Below are 14,932 nucleotides of genomic sequence, written 5' to 3'. Positions count from 1 at the left end.
CCATTATCAAAATAAATACATGACCATATCGAAAGTAAGTGTTATAGCCCAACCTCGATGGTCTATAAAGTCACTGCGTGGATGCATTTGTCACTTGTGTTTAGATATAATTGACAGTGGGAAAACTATGATGCGAGAACCCCAGACGATTAGTGGAAAGATTTCTAACCTAACCAATGTGGCTGCAGGTATCCAATATTTTTTTTATGGGAGATTAATGGTTTGATAGGGAAAAACAATTTTGTCTGTTTTTAAGGCCCATTTCTTCGGTTCAAGAATTAAGAGATTTGCATTTTTAAATCGAGTTTATGTCATTGTCTTTACCATAAGATAGTCCATGCGGTTAGCCCTGAGTGGAACTTCACTGATAAGTCTAAACATGGTGACTGTTTTAACTAAAATATTGTAACGCTAATATGACTGCTTCCACCGAGTATTACCCTCAATTGAAATCCAAGTGGGCTAAGGATAAGTATATTAATAATTAATGACAGCTTAAGACTACTGAGGTGTTCGCAGGATATGAATATTTGAATTCTTTTTGGCTTCGATAGACAGGGTCACCGTTTTTGTCAGATCCTAAAGAACACACTGCTTTAGCGTTAGCATGGATGTTTGCATTTACAGTGGGAGCGGTTTTTACAGATGTGACAGATTCTGTAGAAGAGTTTGTGGGAGAAGCCTGGAACGATTTTGTTGCAGCATCAGAGGACGCGATTATGGGAGTAATAACGTGTATTTAAAGTTCAAAGCATTATCTACAGGAAAAGCAACAAAAAGGCCAACACGGCACAAAAAACAAAACATAAAAGGACTGGGACACAAAAACGGCAACGAGGTGCGTGTATCCCAGCCCAGAGCAAAACCAGGCCCGTGTAGTGGAAGGGAACCTGGGCTCTGAGGCAGCGCCGGCGGGATGGAGACCCAGGGCAGAACCGGCGGCCACCACCGCGGTGAGTGTGGAGCTGCCACCCTGGAGCGGGCAATGGTGGGCTCCACCGCTTCGGGGGGCACATCAGGGTGGGGAACATCAGCGGACACCGCCGCCTCGAGGGAACTGTGAGCGGACGCAGCCACCTTGGGAGGCTCTTGAGCAGACACCGCCGCTTCGAGAAGGCATGAAGTGAGCTCCACGGCCTCGGGAGCCTCGTGAGCGAACACCGCTCTCTCGGGGGCTTCGTGAGCGAACACCGCTGTCTCGGGGCCTTGTGAGCGAACCCCGCTCTCTCGGGAGCCTCGTGAGCGAACACCGCTCTCTCAGGGGCTTCGTGAGCGAACACCGCTCTCTCGGGGGCTTCGTGAGCGAACACCGCTCTCTCGGGGGCTTCGTGAGCGAACACCGCTCTCTCGGGAGGAACGTGGGCGGGCACCGCTGTCTCGGGAGCCTCGTGAGCGAACACCGCTCTCTCGAGGGCTTCGTGAGCGAACACCGCTGTCTCGGGAGCCTCGTGAGCGAAAACCGCTGTCTCGGGAGCCTCGTGAGCGAAAACCGCTGTCTCGGGAGCTTTGTGAGCGAGCACAGCTGTCTCGGGAGGAACGTGAGCGAGCACCATCGCCTCGGGAGGAACGTGAGCGAGCACAGCTGTCTTGGGAGAAACGTGAGCGGTCAACATCGTCTCGGAAGCTTCGTGAGCGAACACTGGTCTCTCGGGAGCTTTGTGAGCGAGCACCATCGCCTCGGGAGGAACGTGAGCGAGCACAGCTGTCTCGGGAGCCTCGTGAGCGAACACCGCTCTCTCGGGGGCTTCGTGAGCGAACACCGCTCTCTCGGGGGCTTCGTGAGCGAGCACCGCTGTCTCGGGAGGAACATGAGCGGTCAGCGCCGCTCGCACTGACTTCATCGTGGGTTCCCGCACGCTGCGCATCAGCCCAGGACGCTCCGGAAGCGGGCGCGAGGCACTGGGCAATATTCGTGAGCGAACCGCCGCCCCCCGGATCACCGCCTCGGGAGAACTGTGAACGGGCTCCGCAGCTAACTCCAACCTGAAGGCTGAGCCGCTCACCTGCAGAGCCAGGTTGATGTAGTCCTCCAGCGACTCCCTGGGGTCCCAGTATGGTATCAGGGACTTGAAGGGCTCAGCCAGGCCTCCCCAGAAGAAGACCATGAGGCAGGTCTTCTCCGTCGCCGACTGACGAGCTCCTTTAATGAAGTCCCTGGCATAATCCTCTATGCTTCGGTCTCCCTGGAAGATGTGGAGGAACCTCCCTGCTGGACCCATCTTTGCTGGTTGCATTCTGTCACGGGACGCCGTGAAAAGACGAGGTCAGGGTCCAATTGCAGGTAAGGTTCTTTTAATGAACAACAAAAAGGCCAACACGGCACAAAAAACAAAACATAAAAGGACTGGGACACAAAAACGGCAACGAGGTGCGTGTATCCCAGCCCAGAGCAAACACTCGAAGCAAAACACTGCAACACATCTACACACACCAAATATCAAATAACAAATAATGCAACCAGACAGAGTGGTAGGAGAGGGGAGACTATATAGTCCGTGGTAATGGAGAACAGTTGCGGGTGTAATGAGTGTGGCAGGTGTATGTGATGTGGCAGGTGTATGTGATTACGTGAGGTGAGTCCGGGAGGAAAGGAGATGGTGACCTCTGGTGGCGACAGGGAGAGGCGCAGGGCCCGGACTCGTGACAATGACATTAAATATTGTGCAGAGCTAAAGCACATGTTTCACCGTCAAGTGAGTCCCGCTGTATTAACATTTTGGTGCTCCTTCAGCAATCAATAAATGTCCATGAGTTAATCTAGTATATGTCCAATATGACACCTTTTATACACAACTTGCTCACCCAGGAAATAGAGATATAACCTTTTTTCATCAATATCGCACACCACTAATTATGATAGTAAAGCAGAAAAACATAAACTATGGTAACACTTTATTTTAGGGTCTCTTAACTAGTTGCTTATTAGCATGCATATTACTAGAATATTAGCCATTTATTAGCAGTAATTAAGCACATATTAATGCCTTATTCTACATCCCTAATCCTACCCAATACCTAAACTTAACAACTACCTTACCAACTATTAATAAGCAGCAAATTAGGAGTTTATTGAGGGAAAAGTCATAGTTGATAGTGAACAAGTGTTCCCTATTCTAAAGTGTTACCTAAACTATATATAACAGCCTTTTTTTCTTTTTTTTTTACAATCCAATTAATTCCTGATGGATCAAATCAAGTTCTTCTCCACACGTTTTCTCGTTGAATATTCTGTTTCACTCAGAAGTCAAAAGGGTTGTGATGCTGGTTCATGATGACTTTAATAACTGTAAGATGCTAAAAGGAGTCACTTCCAAAACATGACTTTTACAGTAAATAATCATGTTCAGTCTGAACTGAGATTCTGAGAGATTCCAGGATGAAGTTCTCTCACCATCACGACAGATTCAGATCAGATTGCAGTTTCTTGCTCTTCAACAGATGCAGCTGTTAAATACACACAAAACAATCAAGCATTTACTTGAACAGATATGTATGTTTTTTGTCTTTGTTTGTTTTTTTATGAACTACCTAACATCATCTTTTAACTACATTTTAATATTTAAAAAAAATTGACTAGAAAAGGCAAAACTAAAAATCATGTATTTTATCAGCGATGAAATATTTGTAGAGTAAAAGATATAAAGAAGGAGTGAGGCAGATTCAGTTTAACTAATTTGTATTACAACAATTTTCACAATACATGCTGTTTCAAAGCAGCTTTAATAACCTTACAAACCCAAAGCATGATAAGCTACACAGTGTTATCGATAATGACCAATTTGGAGTTTAACTGAATATAATGTAATAAATCAGACATTTACCTCTCATCCTGCAGCATTTGAAAATCAGCACGACTGTCACTAGCAGATATGGAGAAACCGCCAGAACAGAACTGAGTGTGTGGAGGACAGAGATCTGAGATCCTGAATGAGACGCTGAAGAAGAGACACAAACACTTTATCAAGCACCATATCTGAACGAGAACATAAGAAGAAATAAATCAGCTCAGTTTCATTGACTCTCACCTGTGACTGAGATCCAGCTCTTGGGTGACTCTCCTCTCTCTGGGTGTTTGCAGGAGTAGAAACCCTCGTGTGACTTTGAGACAGTAGAGATGATCATCTCTGTAGTTTGACTCTGGATGAGTGACCCATCTTTATAGAAATCATATCTGAGGTTTGGTGAGGTTGTATTTTGATCTAAACAGCGTAGAGTCAGAGTTTCTCCTTCAGTCACAGGATGAACAGGACTCTCCAGAATCACACCAACTACAGAAACAGAGCAAACATCAACTGACAAATAATAAGAATATAGTAAGAGTGTATCAACAACAACAACAATAATAATAATAATAATAATAATGCATTTTATTTAGAGGTGCCTTTGAAAACACTCAAGGACAACTTAATAACAATCATAAATTACAAGACAGTAATACAATCAAAGCAACATCTATTCAACATTAAGATAATCCATAAATTAAAATGAATCAGGAAAAGCTCATTTAAAAAGATGAGTTTAATACGTGATTTAAAAGTAAGAAGAGAATCACTTTCACATTGTTGTGTAAGAGAGTATCAGAGACGAGGAGCAGCTGAACGCTCTGAACCCCACAGCGGTCAAATAAACAGGAGGAAGAACAAGAGAAACAGATGAGGAAGATCTAATGTGTGAACACCAAAAGTGAATTGAATTATTTGCACGAGTAGATTGCATACAAAGTTAATGCAAAGACACAAATCAGAGAGATATATGGGCTTCTGCAGATGTGCTCCGTGGAAGAGGTTCCAGTTTATGGAGAAACTCAAATAGGTTGTTTGCAATCACGTGGTTCTGATGACGAACGAATGCAGCTGGAGGGCAGGAAGTGATTTTTCTCCATAGGAATCAGTAGCAGAAACTCAAGATGACTGTGTTTTGTGTTGTTTATGAATGCTCAAATCAGTCAAACCGAGAAAACACAAGGAGCTTTTATCGTGTACTAAAGTGTGTTGTTCATAAGAGAGGAAAAGTCAAGAAACTGATCGAACAACGCTGTAAAAAGTGTCTTGTAAACCTGCGTCTGCGGTCAGGAGCCGAGTCGGATAATGCTTGTGTGTGCAAACGGTTAATATAAGATATATTAAGATTTATAAGATATTAATACAGATATAAATAAATAGATACAAGGTGACACCGTCAAAGTCACTCAATGCTAATCGCCACACATAGACACGATGTAAATAAGATATTATTATTATAAAGGATAAATTGAAGTGAGTGACAGCTTTTTTAGTGATTATAGCCTAGAAATCGAGCAAATAGTGCTTCCATGTAATCAAATCAGAATTTTAGGGCTGCCACTAACGACTATTTTTATTCCGATTAATTTATCGATTAATCTAAACGATTAATTTCACCAAATGAAATCCAAATTTATATGAAATCCTTTTTTAAAGCAAAAGTAAAGTGCAACATCGAGTGCAAGAAGCAAGTGTCCAAATCACTGAAATCACAGTTCAGTATTATTAGTCTAAGAATGACAACATATCCATGTGTTCTAGTCTAATAATAAAACTATAATAATAATAAAAAAAACACTTTTTAAAGGAGCATTTACCAGAAATATTATTTACCAGAATTTATTTAGGTGAAACATTTAAATGTGCAGTATTTCTTTAAAAAAATAAAAAAACAAAAACATATATATACTTTTAATATAAAATCAATTAATTGGAGATGCTTTTGATTATTACAATTTAATGGAATCCAGAAAATAATGGAAAACAGAATTTGGTACAAATAAAACTGTAAAACTCAATTAATTCAACAGGCTTTTTGATTAATAAATTTAATCTAACCATTAAAACAGAGTATAGAAAAATATAAATGGAAAAAACTAATTTAGAAATAAAACTGATTTCATACGGTCCTATAATTATGAATCGTTTTGTGGCAATAAACTGATGTAAGTGAACAATAGCTTTTAAAATGACTTAAAATACATATATAATAGCAATTATGCAATAATAATTAGTTCAAATACATAAATGTATTCTAAACAATAGAGCTAATGTAGATGACGCATTACAACAAAGGCCTGCAGGGCCGCCGACGGACTGATGATTGTTTTTACACATTACTGTTTAATATTGACGAAGCACCATTTAATTCAAACGTACACTTAATCTTTAATATTTGTCCATTTCTTTAGGACAGAAATGGTATAGCCGCTGTAATTGAATGAATATGTGGACATCTATCCGTGTAAACTCAGAGAGTTTGAGCTTTTATTTTGAAATCTCGATGTATTCTCTTGTTTGTGTAGAAGTGATTTACCTCACAAATCTGATGAAACGGCATTCCCAGATGAATGTTATAATAAACACAAACTCACAACAACATGCAGAGATGAGTTTGAGATGCTCCACGTGTAAATGATAACAGTTTCTGTGGAGCCGCTGTGAGACGCACGTGCTTAACTACACGCATGGAAATAATTAAAGAGCATATACTGTGTTAGAACTGCATCGCATATAATTATTTAATTCAATCATAGCGTTTGTGAATTCACAATTATGCTTAATTATGCTTTTTAAATGGGTTTAATATATCATGCAGCCTTGGAAAATAGTGTAAGGCTGTATCCGATATTGCCCCCTATACCCTCATTCACTATTCCCTACATTAGTCCACTCATACAGTTCACTTGAAGGAGTGAATGAAAACGAGTGAGTGAATTCTGCCGCTTTTGTGTAGTTTGCTTGCTGTTTAATAATCATTTGAAACGGGCAGCTCCAGTAGTAAGATTGAAGGATATATCTTGAACTCTGTCACGGAAATTATGTATAAACCCTAATAGTCAATTTACAACTTTGTACCTGTGTTGTATTACGCTGTATTACGCCGTGGACGAGTGCTTCTAAAATCAATGAATGGATGATTCAGCTGCAGGCGCCATCTTCTAGTGAGACGCGGGAATTGACTCGGTGTGCGACTCTCGCAGTGCATTCTGGGGATTCTCTAGCCGTTGAGTGTACATCGTTGTACACTCGTTTTTGCGGTGCATTGTGGGATTGAATGAGTGCACTCCAGAACATCCACTATTGTTTCGAACACCACTTAAAATGGCTGTCCCCTCAAATAGTGCACTATTTAAGAGTATAGGGGGCGATTTCAGATACTGCCTAAAAATGTGTTTTATGGATTTTCGTCCTGAAATGCGCCACTTCCGGTATTTTGGCGGTTAACGTTAGTCGACGCGAGCAAAATGAAGTCGACGATTTTTAAAAATCGACTAGTCGACTAAAATCGACGAATCGCGACAGTCCTACAGAATTTAAATAAAAGTTGTTTTTGTGCAGCTAACAGGATCCACACAAACCCTGTACATGCAGCAAAGTTTCAGGAGTGACATATATCCCATATCCTTCATTTAAACACCGGATTCACTTTCAAAATAGCTTGTTTGTGCTCAGGGTTAGTTGCTTAGCATATAAACTGCAGGCAAGTTTTTCAATTTAGTTAAAAACATCGCTCCTCTTTATAACCTAAGGATCACGTAACACAAGTTATGTTTTTCTGTTTATATCTTTGTCTTGTTACAGCGCCTAAACCCGTACAGTACAGACTTTCCTCTCTCATCCGTTCTCTTTTTCAGTCACTCCTGACACATTGTTGCATACAGGGTTTGTGTACGTGGGTCCTGTTAGCAGCACATAAAACAAAACTTTTATTCAGATTCTGAATATTTTATAGCCTTGAAAGAGAGTAAATAGTGCTTCTATATAATCAATAAAAAGCTGTCACTCACTTCAATTTATCCTTTATAATAATAATATCTTATTTACATTGTGTCTATGTGTGGCGTTTAGCATTGAGTGACTTCTGACGGTGTCACCTTGTATCTATTTATTTATATCTGTATTAATATATTAATATATCTTATGTTAACCGTTTGCACACACAAGCATTATCCGACTCTGCTCCTGACTGCAGACGCAGGTTTACAAGACACTTTTTACAGCATTTTTCTGTTAATTTCTTGACTTTTCCTCTCTTATGAACAACACACTTTAGTACACGATAAAAGCTCCTTGTGTTTTCTCAGTTTGACTGATTTGAGCAAATGTTGGGTAAATGACGGCACGATTCTGGATAAATTTAGAATCACAATATTTTTATTTATTTTTGACAAAAGTGAAAGTTTGAGTAGTGGCTTATTAGTCAAAGGTTATTATTTATTAGTCTAGCGGACTCATTGTTATTCAGGAATACGATTGTGTCGGTGACTGAATTGATAACATAAAATAAGGGCTTTTGTGAAATGAATAAATACAGAAACACAGACTCACGGTGTACAGTGATATTAACAGGAGGATATTTCTCTCCAGATTCAGACACACACCAGTACACTCCAGTGTCATCTGGGATGGTGTGTCTGATTGTACATGTAGATCCTGTTTGTGATCCCCACACTGATGATGAACAATCTTCCAGACTCCAGCTCTCTGTGTATCTTCTGACTCTCCATCCAGTAGAGTTACTCTGGTCCTCACAGCTCAGAGAGAGAGAGACATATGTGAAGTGTTGAGTTCTGTTGGGTCTGACGATCAGAGAGACTGGAGGAGAAACACCTGAGAAGACAATTACAGCTACAATTTAGAAATCAAGTCAAGACAGTTTTATTAATAAAACACTTTACGCAACTTACATTGTTTCAAAGCAGCTTTTCAGAAAAAAATATTCAAGTTCTAATAACTGAAAATTTATAAGTCTTCACTAAGTATTTATATTTAAAACTACATAAACAAATTTATACCTTAAAATATTTGTCATTACGTGTTGGTATAGTGTCTAGAATCAAGGTTTGTTTACAATTACATAACAATTTAAAAAAACTATTTATTAAATAGGTCAGAAGATACATTTTTATTACACTTATTTGATTATGTTCTCTGAAGTCCACTTATGTAATTAACACTTTTGTGCCACAGTAGTTATATTTGAGTTTTTCATGACAATTTTCCACCGTTAGAATTGAACATTTTACATTTGTTGCAGCTAACCCAGGAATCAAGGTGTTGCTCGTTAGTTTGGTTTATTTAGGCACTGCTAGTAGATGCAGTAACTACACCTGACAGCAGAAGCATCTTTCTCCATTCACACCATTAATAAGTAGCTGTATATTATGACAGGATAACATTTCAAGACACATCAAGCTTCAATTTCCAGAGTGTCTCATTCATTCTGTGGTTCAGTCTGAACTCACCAGTGACCCATAGTGGCTGTTTGTTGCTGATGGTTGTGTCATAGCCTGGATCTCCTCTCTTTGCTCTGCACATATAAACTCCTGTGTGCTTTATAGCAGCAGAAATGACAGTGTAGTTTCCTCCAGCTCCTCTGCTGCTGTCTGAGAGCAGATGATATTGATTGCTGTTGTCTGTATAAAGTGAAAAAGTGCAGTTACCTCAAGTCATGAGCAGACATTTATACATGAGTCTTATAAATTACCTTTATTGGTATAATCAGAGTATTCAGATTGATTAAGTATTTTTAATCTCTACAATATTTTTTTATGAATCCAGTTTTTTCAGATGTTACTTCATGAAGCACATTATATCTTACCTGATGAGACAGTTACAGTGAACCAGCTGAATGTCCAGCCTGTAGAGGAGCCCTCAACCTCACAGATCAGAGTCACTGGATCTCCTTCAGTCAACCACGTCTGTGGAGAAACACTTAAAACTGCTTGGGCTTTATCTGAAATCGAGAAATCCCTCATTAATAACATGTTAAACTTGTGTGTGAATGTGAAGAGATGATCAAACTCACCTGATACTGTCAGTGTAACTTCATCAATGAGGTGTGATGTTCGTGATCCTCCGCTTTCTGCTCCATAACAGAAGTATTTACCTGCGTCAGACTCAGTAACAGAACTGAATGTGTGTTCCTGTAGTTCACTGAAAGCATTGCCTGAACCATCTTTATACCAGCTGTACTGCCAGCTAGTGACTCCTTCAGCATATATGTCACATCTGAGAGTGACTGTCTCTCCTCTGAATACATGTTGAGCAGGTTTGATGGTCACTGTGGGTTTTGGGGTTTCTGTACAATGACAACAATTCACAATACAATATAGAAACAGTTGTGAGTTTTTTAATAAAAGTTTTCCAACAGAAGATCTTGTCTCTGTTCTGATTTCACAGAGAATGCAATATATATATATTTCTGCTGTTTTTGATGGATGATATATTTTGTGTTTCTTGTCACACCTCAGAATTGTCACATGAATAATTAAACTTGTTAAAAGGGTGCATTTATAATGCAATTTAATGTAGAATCACTCATATGAAAATATGAATTAAATTGACTCACCTTCAGTATGTTGAGAGTAGATGTTTGAAATCAGCACTAAAACAGAGAGAACAACTGATAATGTGAACAATGAACTGATAATTTCAGTTAAAATCCAGTCTCCACACAAACTACTGATGCAGCACACATTTATCTAGGTTTAATGTTTAAACATTGTTATATGCTTGAACTGTTTTAGTGTATCTATAGACCTTATTTGAGAAGGCTAAATTGATCAAACATGCCTGCCGGTCTGCTGCTGGCAGCTTGGTCGTTACTTTAAGAAAGAAAAATACGTATTTAATGAACAAAAAATGCTCCAAACATTTTTTCTAAATTAACTTAATAAAAAAACCTAAAAAGAAATATAATAATTTTGCCATTACACACAAAGCTGAACTATTTTAATGGCTGAAACGAGCTGTTTTTTTTGGGGGGGGGTAAAGCATGCTCAGGTCGGTAATTCTGATTAGAGCCCTGCATTTCGGCCCAGGCCAGACGGGCCCCGATTTTTTTACGCCTCTTGGGCCGGGCTTCGGGACAATTTCCAGTCATAGTTCAGACGCGGGCCGGGCCTCGGGCCTGTTTTGGGTTTCTCCTTATTTTTATATTGTAGACATCCATCGATTAGTGATGAAAAAATCACCGCGCTGGTGGAAACAACAGGAGACCGGGACTGAGAGCAGCTCGATGGTGTTTAGTGTCCCGCAGCAGCAGCAGGTGACTTCAGCGCAGATGAAGAGTTCTGCGTTCTAATGCATGCAATAGGCTAAGGCTTGCTGCAAAACCCCAGCAAACATAACCATGAATGTGTCTACGGGAAATACTAAGGAGATATTTGAACTATTTACTAATAAACTAATGTTTTCTGAGTCTGTGTCGCAAGGATGAAGTTGCTGATCCTGACTCTCCGTCTCCTCATTAGACGCGCCTTTAGAGAGAAATGCATCTTTATTGATTATGATTAAGATTATAATAAAAGAGTTTTTGTTTTCGATTGTTTTATTTCGTTTAGTAATAATTTAAAGCTTTCTATAGATATATTTATCATGTCTGTGAGGCATGTATTTGCTCAGCTTCGGTTCAAGGCGGCAGAAAGCACATCATGTTTGTTTTCTTTGTTTTATAAAATAACTACCTTTTGTTGGTTTTGTGAGTGCGCACAAATACAAGTAGACCCTTTACAGGTCCGAATGATGTATTACTCTTACTGTTATAAAAAAAACAAACAAAACAAACAAAAAATGACAGTGTAGGCTATTTTAATTTGTTTCCACTGAAAAAAATCCCAAGCTGGTGCCTCCACGTCCTGCAGAGCGCTTTAGCTTCCACTCTCCACACAAACTGAGATATAGGCTAGCGCACATTATTATTATAGAACAGGTTTAACGTTTAATCATTGTTATATGCTTGAACTGTTTTAGTATATCTATACATTATTTTATGCAAGTCCTGATGATATGAGAAGGCTCAATTGATCAAACATAGGCTTTGATCAGCTCATGCAGCTGGCCGCTTGGTCATTACTTTAAAGAAAAAAAAAAAACTTTTTATTTAGGCTATTTAACGAACAAAAATGCTCCAAACAATTTTCTAAATTAACAAAATATGATAATTTTGAACTATTTTAATAGCCGAAACAGTAGTATAAGCTGTTTTGGGAGAAGGGGGAAAAAGAAGGGCTCGGGTCGGTAATTCTGATAAGCTGTCGGACGTGGACCGGGCTAGGGCTTGAGCGTCTCGGGCCAGGGCCGGGATAGGGCCTGAGCGTCTCAGTCCAGGGCCGGGATAGGGCCTGAGCGTCTCGGTCCAGGGCCGGGATAGGGCCTGAGCGTCTCGGGCCAGGGCCGGGCTAGGGCCTGAGCGTCTCGGGCCAGGGCCGGGATAGGGCCTGAGCGTCTCGGGCCAGGGCCGGGATAGGGCCTGAGCGTCTCGGGCCAGGGCCGGGATAGGGCCTGAGCGTCTCGGGCCAGGGCCGGGCTAGGGCCTGAGCGTCTCGGGCCAGGGCCGGGATAGGGCCTGAGCGTCTCGGGCCAGGGCCGGGATAGGGCCTGAGCGTCTCGGGCCAGGGCCGGGCTAGGGCCTGAGCGTCTCGGGCCAGGGCCGGGATAGGGCCTGAGCGTCTCGGGCCAGGGCCGGGCTGGGGCTTGAGCGTCTCGGGCCAGGGCCGGGCTAGGGCCTGAGCGTCTCGGGCCAGGGCCGGGATAGGGCCTGAGCGTCTCGGGCCAGGGCCGGGATAGGGCCTGAGCGTCTCGGGCCAGGGCCGGGCTAGGGCTTGAGCGTCTCGGGCCAGGGCCGGGCTAGGGCCTAAATTTGAGGCCCGTGCAGGGCTCTAGTACATTTTGTCATTTTATTATGTTAAGTTTTACTTCTGTAGTTATTTTGGTGAAAGTAACTCAAAAGTAATACAGGAGTCATGTAACGCATTACAATTCTGAGAGTAATATTGTAAGATAAGGCGTTACTTTTAAATAACAGTAATAAGTATTGTTATTCTTGATTGTATCTTATTATTTTCAGTGAATTTATTGTTTAATTTTTTTTTTTTTTACAAAAAGTTAATCTATTTTTGGCACAACATATGACATTAAAAATGGCATTACAACGGTTAAAAAAATACTTTGATTCAAACATCACCTTTATAATAGTAAGGTTAATTTCTGTCATTGATCAGAAGGTGTTCCTAATTTATTTATTTTTTAAGTAGAAGCATTAGTGCTCCTGAAAAGAAACGTAAGTGTAGAGTCCTTACGAATGTAATGTTACCTTTTTAAAACCAATTGAAAACATTTTTGCAAAGTGTAAACTATTAAATATAATCTACAAATCATGTAATACCGTACCGCTAAATAAGACGTGTTTTGAGGACTTGGCTAATCCGGCCAATGAGAGACAATCATTCTAATATTTTATGAAATCATTCATTCATTTCACTAATCAATGTTGTTGTTTTTTTTATTAAACACAAGAGGTCATTAATAATTATATTATAAGATGTACAAATTCAAACACAACGTATCTTTAATTTGGGCAGAATTTCAGACGCCTGTCTTAATGTACAAGAAGGTTTAGAGAAAATATGACAAGTTGTTAATGAATGTTTTCATAGATTATAAATGGTTTTATGATTAAATACATCCGAAAGGTAATCTAAAATTACCATTGTTACCCCCCCCAGGAGCTGGGGTCCCACGGGTGGATTGATCTTCCTCCTTGTGGTGGTTGTTCTTTATCGTGTGCGGTGTACACTTTGAGTGTTTGATCAGACTGCACGGGACGGGTGCGTGTGGACGTGTACCCTTGTAAAACCAAACTCTACATTGATTCCCGCCGTTTGGAGCCTCAGCCCTGCCGGTATTATTCAGTTTTTGTTTGACATATACAATAATTGCTACCTACTAAGTTGGTTTGTATTATCTTTTTCCTTTTGTAATTTGTTTTTGTTTGAAGTGGGGTGTCTAGTGTCTCTTGGTTTTACTGTACAACATTTTAAACCATGTCTGTATTAATAAACATTTGTATTTTTATACGTTACTCACGTCTCTTGCCTAATTCTCTGAGGGGACCGAACCTGTTTGCTTTATTACTCAATTTGAGTGGTTTGAGTATTTTCCCTGGGGTTAACTCCTAGGGTGGCATAGTCTGACTTTCTTACTAGTAAAAACTTAGGCTTGTGTCTCAAAATTGCACCGCCCCGCCACATAAAGATGAACAAATATTAAGATATCATGTGGGGACTATATATGTGTCTAGATAAACATGAAAACATCTGACTGGTATTTTATAGATTTGGTCACAGCAGAAAACTGTTTAGAGAACTTGAAGGAAACCGTCTGATCACGAGCAGAAGAATAAAGACAAACTCTTACTAACTGTGTACTAGTGAATATTACGATAACAGCAACAATAACTGCAAAACAAACCAACAGAACTGATTCAACACCATTACACATCACAAAACTGACTGACTGAACAAACACTGATCTACAACACAACAGAGTGCATTTCTCTTTCACAAACAGCACTAACTGCACACTTCCTCTCTCAAACTCATCCTTCACTCATATATCATGGACTACAGCTGGATCTGAAACTCTGAGAGCAGCAAGAAAAGACATAAATCTAGGAACACTAAAACACTTGATCATCTACATAATATAATAATTCCACTGAAATACATTTAGAGAAAATAATACTCACAGAGCACAAGAGGAAGTGGACTGAGCTCCATACTGACTGAATGATGACCGACGGTTAAAGACACAGACTGTGTTAAAGACTCAAGACTTCCTGAAACCGGCAGTCAGATCTTTAGAAACATTGTGACAGACTAACGACATACAAATATACCTCATGTGTTACAGAAGATCTTTTGATAATGTTGATAATCTTGTAACATGTTTTGACAGAATGTCAGACTGAATAACATGCAAGCTTTCTACTGAAATGTTGTCGTGACCCGCTCAGTATTAAATTGAACAGGATTTATGTGCTATTATGAAAAGTTGTATTCTGGTGTGTTTAATGAACAAGAGAAATAGAGCAATATTTTGATGGTTCTTTTTTGTAATTATGGTATTAGCTGTATTTATAATGA

At 40.1% G+C, this 14,932-nt stretch overlaps 1 protein-coding gene across 1 annotated transcript; it reads right to left on the bottom strand.

The window, feature by feature from the left end:
- Nucleotides 1-2,277: 2,277 nt before the first annotated feature.
- LOC306867614 (sialoadhesin-like) lies at nt 2,278-14,585 on the bottom strand. The gene is made up of 9 exons (XM_079413378.1): nt 14,536-14,585; nt 10,357-10,392; nt 9,814-10,086; nt 9,607-9,741; nt 9,251-9,421; nt 8,334-8,615; nt 4,026-4,268; nt 3,822-3,935; nt 2,278-3,444 (listed from the first exon to the last, which is right to left on the bottom strand). Exons 1-9 carry the CDS (start codon nt 14,564-14,566, stop codon nt 3,410-3,412), a joined length of 1,320 nt encoding a protein of 439 aa, XP_079269504.1. The 5' UTR covers nt 14,567-14,585; the 3' UTR covers nt 2,278-3,409.
- Nucleotides 14,586-14,932: the final 347 nt, after the last annotated feature.

Source organism: Barbus barbus, assembly GCF_936440315.1.
Source record: "Barbus barbus genome assembly, chromosome: 49".
NCBI lineage: Eukaryota > Metazoa > Chordata > Actinopteri > Cypriniformes > Cyprinidae > Barbus > Barbus barbus.
Note: the sequence above shows the minus strand (reverse complement) of the source record. Positions and strands in the feature narration are given on the sequence as shown.

Bases quoted from the DNA above. Each gene is read 5' to 3' on its own strand.
- LOC306867614 (XM_079413378.1), bottom strand. From the start codon at position 14,566: ATGGAGCTCAGTCCACTTCCTCTTGTGCTCT. The intron at 10,087-10,356 runs GTGAGTCAATTT...GTCATTGTACAG, and splicing joins CTACTCTCAACATACTGAAG to AAACCCCAAAACCCACAGTG. The intron at 8,616-9,250 runs GTGAGTTCAGAC...TTGTCTTCTCAG, and splicing joins ACAGCCACTATGGGTCACTG to GTGTTTCTCCTCCAGTCTCT.